Raw genomic sequence first — 16,155 nt, 5'->3', positions numbered from 1 at the left:
TTTGGCGCTCCATCTGGTGTGTTCCCAGGCAGCCACCATTTTCCTATTCCTCTGATTTGAACCGTGGCTATGGCTATCTAGAAACTCCGGCCCTGGCACCCAAGAGATGCCAGCATGGTGGCTGGATCTGCCAATTCACCGTGCTGCCCCTGCAAAGCTTGGCTGAGCCCCTGATAATACCCGCCATCCTTGAGGTACCCAGTAGAAAGAAGACTCTTAAATGATTATCTAAAGGACTTACATGTTTAGGAATGCTCAATTAACAAGATGCCCACACAATTAGAGCTGTTACCCAATATCTAACCTTTTGATAGAAGTTGCTACCAAGGACAGCTTTCCGCCCATCTGTGGTTCTCCATAGCTGCTCCCTCTCTCCTTTTTCTCCTCCCCTTCCTCTCCTTCTCTCCTCCCAACTCCTCACTCCGCCTACCTTTCATGCTGCCCAATCATTGAGCTCCACTGCATATAGAGTGTAGCAGTAGCAGGAAATTATCATGCTACACCTTAATTGTACATCAAGTATGTGAGTTTTTTTCTGGGCAGTCATATCACCTGGGAGTTACAAGCTTGGCATCCTCCCATTAATGCAGATTACCTAGAAGTGTTGCATAGATCCTAGTACAATGTGCTAAGTGGACGCTATTAACTTCACCTTTTCCCCAAGGAAAGGAACAATACATACCAAGTTTAGTCAAGGTTCTCACAGATAGGTCTCACTGAAGCCCTGGGTTGGTAGGGACTCATCATTCAACTGGGTAGCAGCAGGCTGGTCTGGGCTGATACTAGAACTCCTGGTGTTCTACACCACCATGAGCACTAAAGGTGGAGCAGAGTTGTAATGTCTCACTCCTCATCCCATTAAAACTTCAGCCCCTGCCCACCTGGAAAGACCCTTCCTGCCAGCTAAGGTAGAGCAAGAGCCAAGTAAAGTGAACCCACCCCAAATTCCAGTCTCATGGAGCTCCTTTGTGTTTTCTCTCAGCTGGAGAGCCAAAACAAGAGAACAGCCTAGGGGATGAAAATCCAATTGTGTTTTCTTCTTTCTTTCAAGAGCAGAGGCAGGGCTGTTCACTCTTTCTTGAAAAAAGCATTTGTTTATGATTGCTTGTTAGTATTAACTAATCTCACTCATTTTCTTACAATGACTACAGCTACCTGTTACTAGGCACATCTAAGGTGCTAGCTTTAAGTTCACTTTCTACAAATAGCCCTTTCATTTCCTACTCAGAACAATCCTACGAGGTACAAAGGCCCTTATTTTAGAAGCAAAATGAAGCCCGGGAGAGGTTAGTGAACTCCCTCTGTAAATAAAGGTGATTCAAACTCAGCTCTAAGACATGACAAAGCCCATGCTCTATCAGTTACCCTGAGCTTCTTGCGCTGCACTTTTCCAGTTGGCAGAGCTTTTGACAGCAACGCTGAAGGGGTCCAGGACAGCCGGAAGTCAATTTCTGAGCTCTCCCTGGCCCCTAATGAAAGTTATTTGTATGTGATTTTTTCTTTTTTAAAGATTTATTTATTTATTTTATGTATGTGAATACACTGTCACTGTCTTCAGACCCACCAGGGTTCATTACAAATGGTGGTAAGCCATCACGTGGTTGCTGGGAATTGAACTCAGAACCTCTGGAAGAGCATTCAGTGCTCTTAACCACTGAGCCGTCTCTCCAACCCTATATGTATATTTCACTCATGGGATTAAATTTTTTCAAAGCTATCTATGCTCAAAAGTTGGATCCCTCAACTCCAAACCCCATATAGTTCTAATGTGTTTCTTTCTGACTTCGAATTTACTCTGAAACCCAGGCTATTTTCTGTGGTCTCCTGCCTTAGCCTCCCAAGTGCTGGAATTACAGGTATGTGTCACTACACTGGGATTCAAAGTTCTATCTTCAAGGTACTAGTAGTAGCTCTAGGATCTTATAGGACAAAGTCAAAAGCTGGTGGCAAGAAGCTCATAGCCCAGAGACCTTGACCAAACTGGTTCAGTTGATCCTTACTCAGATCTGGTTCTTTAGGGATCTGGTGGTGCTGGAGAAACACACGATCGCTTGTAGTAGGCTGTCAAGGCCAGCCTCAACCACACTCCAAAACTTGATGTCAAAAAAGAAAAGACCCAGAGACAGTCCAGAGGAACAAAACAGTTTACTCAAGACAAGTCAGGTCTAGCTGACCTGGAGCCCTTCAAGGTTGCTACAGAAAGCCCTGCCAACTGGGAAAGTCCAGACTAAGCTAGGTTGAATGATCCAAGAAGACAGTGATAAGCCCTCCTTTAGACTCCCAAGTTTCGTGGAGCCCCTGTCATAAGAATAATGTATGGAATATGTGGGATGGTATAATAGGACTTTCTGGACCTACCAGTGGTGTAAATAATGACACAGAGTCTCATTAATTTTTATTATTGCTTAGGCCTTACCTTAGGCTACCTTTCAGCTCACCTAGCTTAATGCTATTATCCTAGCTCGCATCCCACCATATGGCAAGTTCTGTACCTCTCTCAGGCCGGACATGTCCACCCAGCTCCATATCCCATAGGCAAATCTTCTTGCCTCCGCTTCTTCTTTCAAAGACCTCTCTCTCAGACTGGAAGTCCTGCCTTCCTTTTTCTGCCTAGCCATTGGCCAACAACTCTTTATTAAACCAATCAGCAAGTGAGGAAGGTGTGTGTTTATAAAATACTAAGGCAGGTGATGAGCCATACAAATAGCAATACCAAAGTCCCCCCAGTAGCCAGCTCTCTGCTGGTACAGCAATCAGCATTTGAATAATAGAAAGTCAACCTTCACACAATGTACAAAAATGTTACCCCAAAAATGTTACAAAAATGTAACTCAGGATGTAGTTACATTTTTTCCCCTCTAGTTTCTCTTATCCACTGTTTCTAAACCAGAAGTAAATAAATTGTGCCAGTATATAACTATGTCTCAACTGTGAAATCCAAGAAAAACACTGCAGGGTCCCATCCATATCCTGACAATACAAATGAACCATCTCCTCGGTATTTTTACAGAAGGCCTTACCAATTACGTTTATGTATGATGGGTGTATGTATGTGTGAGAGTGCATAAGTGTGCACATCCCTGTGGAGGCTAGGAGACATCCTGTGTCATTCCTCAGGATCTGTCTACCTTGCTTTTTGATACAGGTCTGTCACTAGGACCTGGGACTCACCAAATAAGCTAGACTGGCTGATCCAGAAACCCCAGAAATCCATGTGTCCACTTCCTTGGCACTAGTGTTACACATACATACCACCATGACTAGATCTATTATATGAGTGCTGGCATTTGAACTAGGGTCCATGTGCTTACAAGGCAAGGACTTTACCAACTGAGCCATATCCTCCATCATGTAATTTTAATCATCCATATGAAAGGAAGATGTCAGTGCTCTGGCTTATTCAAGGCCAGTGGAGTTTGGAGTGAACTCTACTGGTAAAGGTTGGAAGCTCTGCAAACAGTAATAACCACAGAGGTGAAAGGAGAACCAGGCAAATACAGGAGCCTCCGGATGAGAGAAATGGCCACTCTCAAGTCATGTTTGAAATGTCAGGGCCAAATTACAATGATTCTGTTGACAATTCTGGCTTATACACCAAAAAAGTGTGTGTGTGTGTGTGTGTGTGTAGTAGTAGTAGTAGTGGTAGTGGTAGTGGTAGTGGTAGTAGTTGAGTCTAGAAATTACATCTGCATCAGCTTTGGAAGAAGCAGGTAGATACTTGGCTTTACTTGAATTATCAAGATAATTGTCATGATATTTAGCTTTGCTTGCTCTGGGGACATGTGACTTCGGTGCAGCTGGCAGCAATTGAATGTCACCACGAAGGCCAGAACACACTGAACCTTGTCTGCCTCAACACCCCGATTAATCTCAACTCCAGACATAAAGTTAATTCTGTTTTTTTTTTTTTTAAAAAGCCACTCAGATGAGGTTAAATGCAAATTCGTGCACAAACTCACTGTCTCCACACTTCACAGGTTAGTAACTCTGTGGCTCTTAAACACTCTAAAGCACTCAGGGCATTCAGAGAGCTGTGACTATTTTTTCTTGAAGAGATGGTGTCTCACATTGTCGGTGGAACATGAACTGGTAGGACTATGAGACCTCTGATATTCTATATTGTCACCCATGACCTGAGAACTAACCAGGCTTTCTGCTGATTACTTCTCATGAGTATCATATTTCTAATGCCGGGCAGAGTATCCTGCGCTAGAAGCTACGTGCTCAAAAACTATGGCTACTTTTCCCAGGAGGAGGTATGGACATGAGAGTAATATGAAACTTGAGGACAAGGCTGAGGACTCTTTGATGGAAGACCTGGGCTATCGCCCTTAGAACATACTCACTGACTATTGGCTGGGCATCATATAACATGGAGAGCCCCGTGATCTATTCCTGGACTAAGGAGCAGATACCATGTCTCTTCAAGCAAGTGTATAATCCACATCTGCTAAGGGCTCCATAACTGCCCATTGATCATCAGTAAAATCCAACCCATCAGCTGGATCGCAATACACAAGGCCCTTAGTGTGTTACCCATCCTCCCATGGGGGTTCCCCACATGCCCTGGGGCTCAAAAATACAGTTCAGCTCAAGTATTTTGACAGTCTTCTCACTAGAAATTTCATGATAGAATTGTTTCCTCTAAAATTATCTTCAAAAAGTCAACTTTCTTTTCTTTTCTTTCTTTCTGTGAAAAAAAAAAAAGTGATGTTGGGTTTTTTCCCCTTAGGAAAATCTCTTTTTCGTGATGGAGTATCTCAATGGAGGAGACTTAATGTACCACATCCAAAGCTGCCACAAATTTGATCTTTCCAGAGCCACGTAAGTGCTCTACTTGGGATTTGGGGCATTCTGTACTCTTTCGTTTATATGAACCCAGCACCTACAGATCGTTTTTCTCAGATGGTCTTTTTTTATTTACTTTTAAGGATTGTGTGTGTGTGCTTGAATGTGTATATGTACACATGTGTACGCAGTACCCTCAGAATCCAGAAGAAGGTGTCAGGTCCCCTGGAACTGGAGATACAGGCAATTGTGAACCACCTGATGTGGATGCTGGGATTTGAACCTGTGTCCTCTGAAAGAGTACCAAGTATTCTAAACCACACATTCACACTCTTAGTCCCCCTGGTGTTATTTTTCTTACCTTCTTTCTTGGCATGTGTAAGTTCCAGAACAAGGTAAACACTTGGGAATAATTTCAAACAAACCAAGAGTTTTCCATTTTGTGAAACTAAAATCCACCCCTTGTTTCATGTGCTACAAATGATTACATCAGTCCATAGAAAGCCCCTCCAGTCCAGCAAGCTGTAACTCATTGAGCACAGATGCAACTATGAATCCTTTGAGCGCAGATGCAACCATGTATCCTTTGGAAAAAGCAGAGAAAAGGAACACGGATATTCTGGTGGTCCTGAGGGTGGAACTGAGCTGCAGCCTGCCACGGGGAAGCTCAGTGGAAAGTTACAAAGCATTTAGCCCTTCCTGTATTTGAGAATAAATCCTCATCTTCTCTAGCATCAAGTAACCAGAGATGCAAAATATACAAAGCCAGCTGTTTCCCTGGTAGGACCATGGCTGGGTCCCACAGCTCACCTCCAGGTGCTGTTCTTCCCTTATTCATGGGTCCTGCTTCCCTCCTGACAAACCCACAGTGACATACAAGTAAAAGTAAGCCTGGGAATGCCTCAAGAACTGAGTCCCATCCCAGACTCTCATAGATTATCTTCTGATGTGCAATAAATAAATGTTGTTTTCAAAGATAACTATATACTAGCTTTTATTTTTCTTGATGCTCAGCCATTTATTATGTACCTCTTTGTAAGCACTTTGTGGGATTTAGGTTGGACTGAACTGAAAGATGGACTTGGTCCCTGGGCTGCTACAAAAAACCAGCAACGTGGCTGTTTTATCAGCTCTAGAAGTGAGCCCTGGCCACTCCCATTGTCTTCAGGCACCTTCAGCCAAGCATCTGAGATTATCTTTATCATGTTTCTGCAGGATTACACAGAAATCACTAGGCATTGCCCACTGACACGAGTGAGTGAGTGAGTGAGTGAGTGAGTGAGTGAGTGAGTCTCTGTCTGTCTGTCTGTCTGTCTGTGTGTGTGTATATGTGTGTATGTGTGTTTGTATCTATGTGTGTGTCTGTCTGTGTGTGTGTCTGTGTATCTCTGTGTGTCTGTGTGTCTCTGTGTGTGTCTGTCTCTCAGTGTGTCTGTGTATCTCTGTGTGTGTGTGTCTGTGTATCTCTTGGTGTGTGTCTCTGTGTGTGTCTGCATGTGTGTGTCTCTCTGTGTATGTCTGTGTATCTGTGTGTATGTGTTTGTGTATTTGTGTATCTGTGTGTGTGTATATGTGTCTGTGTATCTCTGTGTGTGTGTCTCTCTGTCTGTGTATGTCTGTGTATCTGTGTGTATGTGTTTGTGTATTTGTGTATCTGTGTGTGTGTCTCTATATGTGTCTGTGTATCTCTGTGTGTGTGTCTCTATATGTGTCTGTGTATCTCTGTGTGTGTGTGTGTGTGTGTGTGTGTGTGTGTATGTTAGATACAAACCATTCTGTCCCTGAGGGTTCTATAAAGCATGAAGCTAACTTGAACACCTGCTGCCTGCCTACCTATAGTGTCCTAAATGCTTTTGGGGGGTTGCATTCGTCCTGGGTCCCAGCATATTTCACTTCTGGGAAACTCTGCCCTATGTCTGACTTAATCCTACTGGAGAGACTTAAACTAATTTCCTTTAAGCCTGTCACCACTGAAGACGAGGGCCAGCTTATCATCTTTTATCTTCTAATATCCTTTTCTTCACCTCTCAGGCTATAGTTCTGGCCCATGCTTAGCATCATTAATATGAAAACGTTCCAGCAAGATATGTTGGGAATGGCTGGGCGTACCGTGCTTTGGGCTGCAGGCAGAATTTAAAATGAAAGAGGGAGTTATTTTCCTACGACACTGCTATTTATTACATTTCATGTTTGCCTGGTTTTTATGATAATATAGGCATTACAGCTTAAATGATGAGTAAACAGCAGGCTCAATGTTAACTGAAGACACAAGCTCTTATTTTACGCTCTCTGGGCTGCTTGAGCCTTTGTGTTAAGTGTAGAGTGGATGACATTGTCTTTACTGCAATTAAGCCAAAGTGTACGTGTGCATGTGCGTTTAGATGAGTACACGTAAATTATCACAAGGCTTGGGGGTTTTACCCTGCTGTTCCTATCCTCACGCTGTGTCTTGGCTGTCTCTCTTACAGGTTTTATGCTGCTGAGATCATCCTCGGTCTACAGTTCCTTCATTCCAAAGGAATTGTCTATAGGTAAACCGGGCTCTGTCTGACTTTGCTTCACGACCCAGTTAATTTATGCACTGCAGTTGCATGATGTGAAAATGTCCTAGGAGAGAAGTCTTTACCCAGAACCCTTCCAACTGTGACATCTGCTCCCGGAAGCCAGATGGGTCTGGTCTCACGTCCCCCTTTCTTCTGTCCCTCACTCTTGTCCTTCCTGTGGCTTTCCTTCTCCTCTTCCAGCCATTATTCATCTCTGACAACCTTATTCTGCTTCCTCCATCATTTGTCCCCTTGTGCCTCTTGCTTCCATTTTGGGTCACCTAAACATACTTAAGTAACGTTTCCTCTTGGGTTGGAAAAGGAAGCTCTTTCTGGAAGGTTCACAGAACATCTATAAAAACTCACGACTGAAGCCTCCAGAAGCACATGGACCACCTCCACACCTCCACTGCCCTCTTTCATGAATTCAAACCTTCTCCCTGCACAGTATTATTTTGCTCTCTCCTGTCAGCTCTCAGAGGGATGCTACCGCATCTCAGTCCTCACTTCCCCCAGCACAGTTGACCTGATTTAACATCAAACCCTCAAAAGTTACATGTCTGCCTTCCAGACTCACTATAGATGAGGGGGTGGGAAACAGGAGGAAAGGGGTCTGGGAAGGAGCTGACTGAATGGCTAGAAACCAACAAGGGCCTGTTCTTGGACAGTCATGACCTGGAGTCGCCATTAGAACATCCATTGTCTTGCATTTGGCTTTTTGCCAACCGGAGGCAATCCAGAGCCTTGGTCAACACTGAAGCTTTGGTGTTTATGGAGTATGGTCCTACTATCTGGAAAAAAAATAACATAATGAGAAATAAATATCTATTTCCAGATGAGACCAGACCCATCTGGCTTCCGGGAGCAGATGTCACAGTTGGAAGGGTTCTGGGTAAAGACTTCTCTCCTAGGACATTTTCACATCATGCAACTGCAGTGCATAAATTAACTGGGCACACACACACACACACACACATACACACACACACACACACACACTTACCCCCACCACCACCACCCTCATGAAGGAAAGGGCCAGTTAGCTCTTAGAGCTGCGTACCCCCTCCTGTAGAGCTAAGCTAAATGAGGATGGTCTCTCAGTGCAGCATGTCAAAACTGCTGACGTAGACATGTTTGGGGAAGCCAGTCTCCTTAAGGACACTCTTTAAGAATACACTTCCTTTTAAAGGTGTGTGTGTGTGTGTGAGAGAGAGAGAGAGAGACAGAGAGAGAGAGAGAGAGAGAGAGAGAGAGAGAGAGAGAGAGAGAGAGAGAGAATGAACATATATGTATTGTGGTAGGCACCGCTGACTACTCTGCAGCCAGTACCATTCACTGATGAACATGCACTAACCTTATAGTTCCTGGTAGAAGATAATGATGGACTGAAAATATGTAGAATTCCCAACTCTACATAAATAAATCCCAGATAAAATAGGATTCCAGTTTTAAAAGGAGAGGAAAGAGAAGACCTTGTCAGAACTGATAGCACGCACCCCAACAACAAAAATGTCTTATCTTCTGGTAGGTTTTTTTAATGGGGAAGATATTTTCAAAGAGAGTGACCTGCAGAGAAGCCCTACACACACACACACACACACACACACACACACACACACACACACACATATACACACACACACACACACTTACCCCCACCACCACCACCCTCATGAAGGAAAGGGCCAGTTAGCTCTTAGAGCTGCGTACCCCCTCCTGTAGAGCTAAGCTAAATGAGCTGGTTCAGACCCCTTGGTTGGACATCACAGAACTGAACAATGAGAGGAGACAGGGAGAAGCAGGTCGATGCCTATCGTCCAGCACCATCTAATGGGGCTCCTAACGGAAACAGCAGCATCTTAAAAGACGCTATCGGTCCTAGTTTGGATGTAATACAAAATCAACAACTCAGAAAATATGCAGACACTAAAAGAAAAGATGCTCTCAGCTCTGAGGACATCTGAGCTGAGGAGGAGGTGACTATATTTAGGAACAATGATCTGGACCTCACCTACTATCTGAGGCCACTTCTAACTGCTTGCACGTGGCCCGTCTCAGTAGATCCCACAAGAGATAAGCAAGAGGCATCGTGGGCTTTGTTTACTGGTTAGGAACAAGGCTTGACAAGAGTAAGGAACGCAGCTTAGCAGGTCCACCATGAAACCAACCGTGACTTGGCTTCTGAATAAAAGAACTTCTCCAGCATTGAGCTCACACTGAAGGGAGCTACTTACTTTTCCATTATGCTTAATGCAAAAGCGTCACAGAGACAAACAGGGCTCTTGGGCTCTAAAGCACTTCTCTTGGGTCCTGATGTCCCATAGTGAAGAGTAAGTTTAATGACTTGTCTCAGGATGTTCTGGATCTTTGGGTTCTAAAGCATCTCTAGTTGTCTCCAGAACCTAGCTAGTCTTCAGCCTTCATTCCTTACTTCCATGGAGATCTAGCTTTGAAGAAGGGAAAAAAAAACCCTTTCTGGACCTTTCTATTCCAATGTAGATCTCTAGACCCTCTCTCCCACAATTTCCAAAGACATCTGTACTGCTTTAAAAAAAAAAAATGGACTGGAAATTTGACATGAAGCTTGTTTTTCCTAGCCAGAGGCACAGAGAACATTTATTTTTAGATCAGTTAAAATACATCCTTGTATAATTTCATGAGACCGATTTGATGAGAAAGAGCAGGTGGTCTCTGTATAAAGACAGTAGTAGAGAAGACTTGGTTTGCACCCCAGGCCAGTGACTGGCTATGTGGTCTGGATAAACAGACGTCATCTGTGAGAAACTTTTGTCTTATCTGAAAACAAATATTAATAATAACTTGATGGGGTTGAGGAACTGGCTCACAGGGTAGAGGGAGTGCTCACTGCTCAAGTTCACAAACCTGGGTTCAAATCCCCCAATACCCCCACAAAACAGCCAAGTATAACAGCCTGCATTTGTAATCCCAGAGACAGAGGGAGAGGAGACAGGAGGATCGCTGGGGTTTGCTGGTTGCCAGCCTATCTTTAAGTCCAGTAAGAAACTCTGCCTGAAGGGAAAAGGTAGAGATAGATAGAACAGGACAGCTTCTGTCTTCCTCTCTCCTCCACACATGCACATACAAGGGTGAGCACCTGCACTCGCATGTGCCTGCATACCACAATGCATATACCACATACACTCACACTCACAACTCACAATAATAATGATAATTTGATATCAAAGGACTACTGTGAGAATCCAATGATGAGATAAAATATATGTACAAGCAAAATAACCCAGCGGAAGTATTGGATACTGTGGCCGCTGTTCTTCCGGTCTTTTCTAAAGACTTGACAGCTAGATGCTCACTCCCTAGACATGGCTCCCAACAGCGTCAGCCAAACTTTAGAACTATAGAAACATATCTATAAATGACAACCTCAAAATGACATGGATATGGAAACAAACCCAAATTATTAGCATATGCATTTAGATTCTCCCATAACGGCACTGAACGGGATAACATTGGTACGCTGTGCGTTTAGCTCCAGTCAAAGATCAGGAGACAGAAGACAAGCATTCTCCAATGAGAAGAATGAGATTTGCCAAGCATCTTGTGTCTTGGCCATGAAAGTGTGGACAAGAACAGAGAGAAACAGACCCTCTCATGAATCTGAGCCATGTCTAGGGATTCCCAGTCACACCCAAACTATTGGTGACGTGGGTAGAGATGACTAACCTAGCCTACACGGAGGACATAAACTCCAGGGGCCGAAGCATAGCTGGATCCCACTGTGTTTCTCTAAAGAACGTATTCTCACAAAAACTGGAGCTAGCAGGTAGAGCGGTTACTCGGTGTACTTCACAGCTAATAACCATTGATTGGTTGTTAATTGATTCATAAATGCTATTGAGTGTTTAGTGTGTGCAATACGTTGTCAGAACAGCCACTGGGGCAGTGACACAGGACATTGATATTGATATACTGGCTCTTTTGCTGGAACATCTACACAGGACATTGATGCACCTACTTTCCCACTGAGATATCCACATCGGAAATATGGACAAGAGCCCCTAAGTTGTAACAAGTATTCAGAACGGTATGGAAGATAGGAGAATCTGTTTTGGTATCTGGCCCAAGCCAGATATCCAGGGCAGCAAGGGCCTCAAGAGAAGCCCTGAGCATGAGCCACTGATATGAATGAGGAGGTGGGGCTAATGACAGCAGGCAACGAGCAACCAAGAACAGCCAAACAGTGGAACAGCCTTGCATGGTTCAGGGGATCGGGTGGCTGTGAAGCTTTCCCCTCATGCTCCCCGGTCCAGCTGTAATGACACAGCTACCATAACCCAATGAGAATTACACTTTAACAAAATTGTGTTAATTAAAGTGAGATTTCACTTTGCTTTTGTTTTTCAGGGACCTGAAGCTAGATAATATCCTGTTAGACAGAGACGGACATATCAAAATAGCAGATTTTGGGATGTGCAAAGAGAACATGCTGGGAGATGCGAAGACAAATACTTTCTGTGGGACTCCTGACTACATCGCTCCAGAGGTAGGGACACACTGCCTGGGTGGTCCTTTCCCAGGCTGGCGTGCTGAAGCCAAGTGCTTTCTCCCCTAAGGCTCAATATCCAGATTTTCCAGATGCAGACACACAAATGGGTCTTTTGAGTTATAGAGAATGTTACTCATACTAACAGCTTTCCACGTCTAGACTCCATTTGAGTCAGGGTTCTGAACAACCTAAGCCTTAAAAATAACCTGCTCAGATCCAACAGAAGGAGGACCTAGCAAAGAGCCAGGTAGAATGAGAAACCCACCTACACCAGGGTTAGATGTGGGGTCAGAAAACCTCGATGGGAAGGGAAGGTGGAAGAGTGGTCAGCACCTCCCACACCTCGTTTCTAAATGGGTGTAGTTTCTTCTCTACAGTGAGTGTCACTCTGTGTCCTGGTGTTTTTGCAGATACTAAAGGAGGTATCAATCTACATGTCTGAAAACAATTCATAATGAAACCCACTATTGTATATGATTAATAGTTGCTAAGAAAAAACAACTTTTAAAAAAAATGGAGCTTCTAACAATTAAGCTTGACTCTGGCCCTGCCAAAATAGTAACAGGAAACGGGGTGCTTGGTAAGCTGAGGGCCAGCATTTTCTCAGGAGGTGCCTGTCCTTTCAGCTAAACTCACTTTCCCATTTGGGGAATCCTCCTCCAGCTGCCCACCCAGGGGAGATTAGAGACTGCCTTACCACGTGGTCCTTCTCATAGCATGGGATATCTGGCCAAGTTGCATTTATTTTATTTGTATCTTTCAATCTCCTGCATAGCTGCTTCTTAGCTCTGAAGTCTGGGACTGCTGCTCACTTCTTGAAAGCTTTTTTAATTCTTGAAATAATTAGAGGTCTGCAAGAAGTCCCAAAGGTAGCTCAGATAGACCTGCACCCTCCACCCAGGCTCCTCCATTGGTTACAAGACCAATAGCTCAGGAGCCAGAGAGATGGCACAGTGAGTAAGGTATCTTCCTGCGCATGTATAGGGACCTGGGTTCAAATCTCCCAGCACCCACTTAAGAAGCCAGGCATGGCCATGTCCACCTATAACCTCAGAGCTTTGGAAGGTAGGGGCAGAAGAATCATTAGGTTTTGCTGACTACAAACCTAGATCCAAATTCAGTGAGAGGCTCTGCCTTAAGGAATAAGGCAGAGAGTTAAATACCAGGATACTCACTGTCTGACATCATGGCTGCACACACTCACACCACATGCATTTGCACACAAACTATAGTAGTTACGTTTCTGTGGCTGAGATAAAATACCATGACCTAGGCAACTTATAGAAGAAAGGGTGTGTTTGGCCTTACAGGTAAAGGGATAAGAGCGCATCACTTTTGGTGGGGTGGGGGGGAGTTTGGCAGCAGGCAGACCCGGTGGCTGGAGTAGCAGCTGAGACCTAACGTCTTAAACCACAAGCAGGAAGACCAGGGAATGGTGAGAGCCATTGAAAGCTCAAAGCCAGTCCCCAGTGACACACTTCCTTCGGAAAAGCCACACCTCCTAAGCCTTGCCATACAGGGCCAGCAAAGTATCCAAATGCTTTCGACTATGAGGGAAGTCTCACCAGTTCCCCTCGTGGGAATTACTCATGGATGATTTTCCCTTTCACAGACAAGAACTTAGTGAGGGGCCTGGCACAGTAAAGTGAGACAAATTAGCCTTTTAAATGTGAGTGAATGAATGAATGAATGAATGAACGAACTTGTGAGTGGAGGACGATCGTCTAATAAGGACAGACCTCTGATTTTCCAGGTAAAACAGTGTCAGCATCAGATCCCCGTAACCTATTCAACCATGGAGCTTAAGAACCAATGTCGCTTCCCCTGTGCTACCGTGGCTTTAGTTTTAATTTAACCTCACTGAAAGGTATGGGTGGCTGCTGTCCTTCACGAAATTTGTGGGTGTTTCAACCATCCAGTTCAGTTCATTTCGAGGATACCTTTCCGACATTAGAGACTGCATGTGAGCAGAGATTTCTTGCATGTGAGCTCAGATTTCAACTGTGGCTGCAACAAACTGCTTACAGTTTGAGGGGGAGCCAAACTAACTATGGCACAAGTACAGGAGACCCCCGAGCAGAGAGTCTGGTCAGCGTGAGCCCTTTAGGGATGATGCTACACTGTGCTGACTTAGCTCAGATGTACCATGTTAGTCTCAGCAAAGGTCCCCGGTGTCTTCCTCTTGCTCCACACCCACGCCCTCCCTACCCGTGCCCACTCCCGACTCGACCAAACATCCATTGCAGGAGCTGTCTCTACTACATTTTCCTCTACCTTAGGGTGTGTAAATATCCTTGGGTCTGTCTGTTCTTATCCATCCTGTCTGCCAAGTCTTAGGCTTTGTTTTTTCTCAGCGGGGCCTCCCTTCCTGGTTCTGTTTCCTTCCACAACTTCTAGAACTTAGCTTTGGTAGCCTGCTGCTTTCTTCTGCAGCACTCCTATCTTTCTCTTTCGAGCATGCTCGTCTCCCTGTGGCTCCATGCTTGGTCCTCACCTCTTCATATTGGGTATCCACTTCTCTCTCTCTCTCTCTCTCTCTCTCTCTCTCTCTCTCTCTCTCTCTCTCTCCCTCCCTCCCTCCCTCCCTCCCTCCCTCCCCCTCCCTCCCTCCCTCCCTCCCTCTCTTTCTCTCTCTTTCTCTCTCTCTCCCTCCCTCCCTGCCTCCCACCTACTTCTCTAATTTACCTTATTATGTCTATATACATATATGAAAGGGAGGCCTGTGTGGCTGCATGTAGTGGTACCCAGAGAGGCAAGAAGAGGGTGACAGATCCCCTGGAGCTGAACAACAGGTGGTTGAGGGCAGCCCAACATTAATACTGGGAATCGAACTCCAATGTTCTGCAAGAGCAGTGTGATGTTTTATATATGCTCGGCTCAAAAAGTGGCAGGATTAGAAGGTGTAGCCCTGTTGGTGGCCTTGTTGGAGTAGGTGTGTCACTATGGGTGTTGGCTATAAGACCCTCATCCTAACTGCCTGGAAGTCAGTATTGTGCTAGCAGTGTTCAGATGAAGATGTAGAACTCTCAGCTCTGCCTGTACCATACCTGCCTGGATGCTGCCATGCTCCCCGCCATGATGGTAATGGACTGAACCTCTGAACCTGTAAGCCAGCCCCAATTAAATGTTGTCCTAATAAGAGTTGTCTTGGTCATGGTGTCTGCTCACAGCAGTAAACCCTAACTAAGACACCCTCACAGCAAATCCCTGTTCTTCTGGCTCCTACAGTCTTTCCCTGCTTCGGCATCATCCCCTGAGCCTTAGATGTGGGAGTTCTATAAAGAAGCATCCGTTGGGACTGAGCTCCGAGCTCTGCATTTTTATTGTCTTTCTGTAACAGTTTCTCCATCTGCCGTAAAAAGAAGTTTCCTTGGTGAGAGGTGAAGACTGTTCAAGGAGATCAAAAACTTCAATTTTCTTTTTGGTTTAGGAGATCAAAGAACTTTACAATTTTATTTTATTATTTTGTTTTGTTTTGTTTTGTTTTGTTTTGTTTAGGGATCCATTAGCCGGTTCAGCAGGTAAAAGGCACTTGTTACCAAGCCTGACAACCTCAGATCCATCCCTAGGAACAACATGGTAGAAGGAATGGATTTCTGGGAAGTTGACCTCTGACTTCCACACATGGGCCAGGGCAAACACATGCCTCACTGCATTAAATAAATTTAATTTTTAAAAAATCATTTTTTTAAAAAGAAATTTTAGTTTAATACTTAGGGCTCTGGTATTGAAAGGTCTGGTGTATTTCTTCAAATTCTTGATTCTCATACTATTATGTCTGGTAAAGATACCAAGCAAGTATAGTATAAAACAGAATTTATAATCTGTATTTAGCAAGGACTATCCCTGATGATAGCAGATTAAGTATATCATTCAAAGCACTACTTTTAAGACTTTTTTTTTTTCAAGCAAACTTCTTTTTGGCCAAAATGTGGCTAATGAGTCCACTGGTTTAGCTTCACGCATGGCTGAGGAACAAGCACTACTTCTTATATCCCACATATTCATATCATTTATTTAAATGCGCCCTCTCGTCCAAATGCTCTGATCACTACTGATCCTCATGTTCACTAACGGGATTCATATCGTCATCATCCGAGGAGTGTGCGTGCCTTAGCACGCCAGCTCCAAGGGGCAGAAGAGGCTACTGTCACCCACTGCAAGGGACAAAGAGGGTCTGTGTCAGAACGTGACAAATCCATTATTAGTATTCAGTGAGTTTCTCCAGTTTGAAGCTGAGTCTCAGTTGTTGGAAAAAGGCAGAGCTAGGAAAGGTGACCCCCTACCCAGTACAGCTCC

The 16,155-nt window shown here is 44.4% G+C and overlaps 1 protein-coding gene across 2 annotated transcripts in view; it reads left to right on the top strand.

Annotated features, from left to right (window-relative positions):
• Prkcq (protein kinase C theta) overlaps nt 1-16,155 on the top strand; it is a 134,387-nt gene that overhangs the window by 105,912 nt on the left and 12,320 nt on the right. For both annotated transcript variants that reach the window (XM_034510730.1, XM_034510731.2), the window contains exons 13-15: nt 4,733-4,824; nt 7,257-7,319; nt 11,715-11,853. In XM_034510730.1, coding sequence (XP_034366621.1) covers nt 4,733-4,824; nt 7,257-7,319; nt 11,715-11,853 — 294 coding nt within the window. The remainder of the gene's footprint in view (nt 1-4,732; nt 4,825-7,256; nt 7,320-11,714; nt 11,854-16,155) is intronic.

The sequence above is a fragment of the Arvicanthis niloticus genome, chromosome 8 (genome assembly GCF_011762505.2).
Source record: "Arvicanthis niloticus isolate mArvNil1 chromosome 8, mArvNil1.pat.X, whole genome shotgun sequence".
NCBI classification, from domain to species: Eukaryota; Metazoa; Chordata; class Mammalia; order Rodentia; family Muridae; genus Arvicanthis; species Arvicanthis niloticus.
Note: the sequence above shows the minus strand (reverse complement) of the source record. Positions and strands in the feature narration are given on the sequence as shown.